This window comes from Ipomoea triloba, chromosome 16, assembly GCF_003576645.1.
Source record: "Ipomoea triloba cultivar NCNSP0323 chromosome 16, ASM357664v1".
NCBI lineage: Eukaryota > Viridiplantae > Streptophyta > Magnoliopsida > Solanales > Convolvulaceae > Ipomoea > Ipomoea triloba.
In genome coordinates this window covers 16,271,422-16,272,607 of record NC_044931.1, presented here as the reverse complement: position 1 = coordinate 16,272,607, position 1,186 = coordinate 16,271,422, and the positions used below count along the sequence as shown (strand labels likewise).

At 40.4% G+C, this 1,186-nt stretch overlaps 2 protein-coding genes across 2 annotated transcripts in view; one reads left to right on the top strand and one right to left on the bottom strand.

Moving 5' to 3' along the window:
- Positions 1 to 325, top strand: part of LOC116007851 (ATP-dependent DNA helicase pif1-like) — a 2,879-nt gene extending 2,554 nt beyond the window's left edge. Inside the window, exon 3 of the mRNA XM_031248518.1 lies at positions 317 to 325. Coding sequence (XP_031104378.1) covers positions 317 to 325 — 9 coding nt within the window. The remainder of the gene's footprint in view (positions 1 to 316) is intronic.
- LOC116007979 (probable LRR receptor-like serine/threonine-protein kinase At1g56130) lies at positions 97 to 1,180 on the bottom strand. The gene is made up of 3 exons (XM_031248632.1): positions 1,127 to 1,180; positions 888 to 1,038; positions 97 to 734 (listed from the first exon to the last, which is right to left on the bottom strand). Exons 2-3 carry the CDS (start codon positions 1,011 to 1,013, stop codon positions 351 to 353), a joined length of 510 nt encoding a protein of 169 aa, XP_031104492.1. The 5' UTR covers positions 1,014 to 1,038; positions 1,127 to 1,180; the 3' UTR covers positions 97 to 350.
- Between the last annotated feature and the right edge of the window lie 6 nt (positions 1,181 to 1,186).

The following is a 1,186-nucleotide window of genomic DNA, read 5'->3' as shown; positions in this document are numbered from 1 at the left end:
AAAAAAAAAAAAGAAAAAAGAGTACAAGTGGTTCAATCAAATACTTTAATATCATTGGCTTAGAAAAAAAAAAAAAAAAAGGACCGCTAAAATCTCTAAACAAAAAGATTTCTTAAAATTGTTTGTTGGATACTGATAAGTTAACACGTTTTTTAACACAAAATATAATCAATTTTCGGAAACCTGCTAAACGACGTCGTGTCTTCTAGGCGGGAAGTTGGTAGAATACTTCATTTTGGTTTAATATAGATAGAGATGAGAGCGATATTGCCATGAAGCTGAAAAACAAACAACTTTGTTGGTAATGCGATTGCAGAAACTGTGATCATGTCACCTGGGCACCTGGCTGCCTACCTACCCTCTCTAATGATCTCACGAAGCATAGGCCCAGATGCATCTAGCGGTGAAGAATTTAAATCTGTTGTTGTCACACTTGTAGTAGCCACTGATGAATAATCACCTGCCGTTTGGGAACCATGAATGTCAGTCATGAAGCCGGTTCTATCATCAAACTTCCAGTCGGTGAGGTAGCTGGGCCTTGAAGTAACAGTTGGTACTTCAGTGTCTCCTGAAAGCATTGCCACCACGCGAGACATTGATGGCCGCATTGAGGGGGATGCTTGGGTGCACAAAAGCGATACCCCAATCACCCGTTTCACTTCATCCTTATTGAAATCTGATAGACGTTCATCCACCACATCAACGTCGCGATTATTCTCATGGAGATGCCAAGCCTAGCAACAGTCAGGATCAAGAGAACAGTTTTAGTTAAGGACTTAATCCAACTACCTCTGTCGTGCTTCATAAATTGTCCTAATTTCTATTTCAATGGTTTTTCCAAGTTTGTTTCAGACAATAAAAAGCTTTTTCAGATTGATATTCCATACCCATTCAAGAAGATATATCTTATCTTGTTGCAAGCTTGAGTCAGAGTTTGGCCGACCACTGACAATCTCCAAGGCAACGACTCCGAAGCTAAATACATCAGCCTTCTCAGTAAGGCGGCCACGCATGGCATATTCCGGGGCAAGGTACCCACTGCATCAACAACTAGTTTGATAAATAAGGGTAAAATCTTGGACAGAGTCAAACTGCATGAATAGAATATAGGGTTTAAGGATCTTACATTGTGCCTGCAACACGGGTGCTGATATGTGTCTTTTTATCATCATAGAGCTTCGCCAAC

What these genes read in the sequence shown, in the direction of transcription:
- LOC116007979 (XM_031248632.1), bottom strand. Translation starts at nt 1,013, where the DNA reads ATGCGTGGCCGCCTTACTGAGAAGGCTGATGTATTTAGCTTCGGAGTC. An exon ending in AGATATATCTTCTTGAATGG is followed by an intron (nt 735 to 887) that starts GTATGGAATATC and finishes GACTGTTGCTAG; the next exon opens with GCTTGGCATCTCCATGAGAA.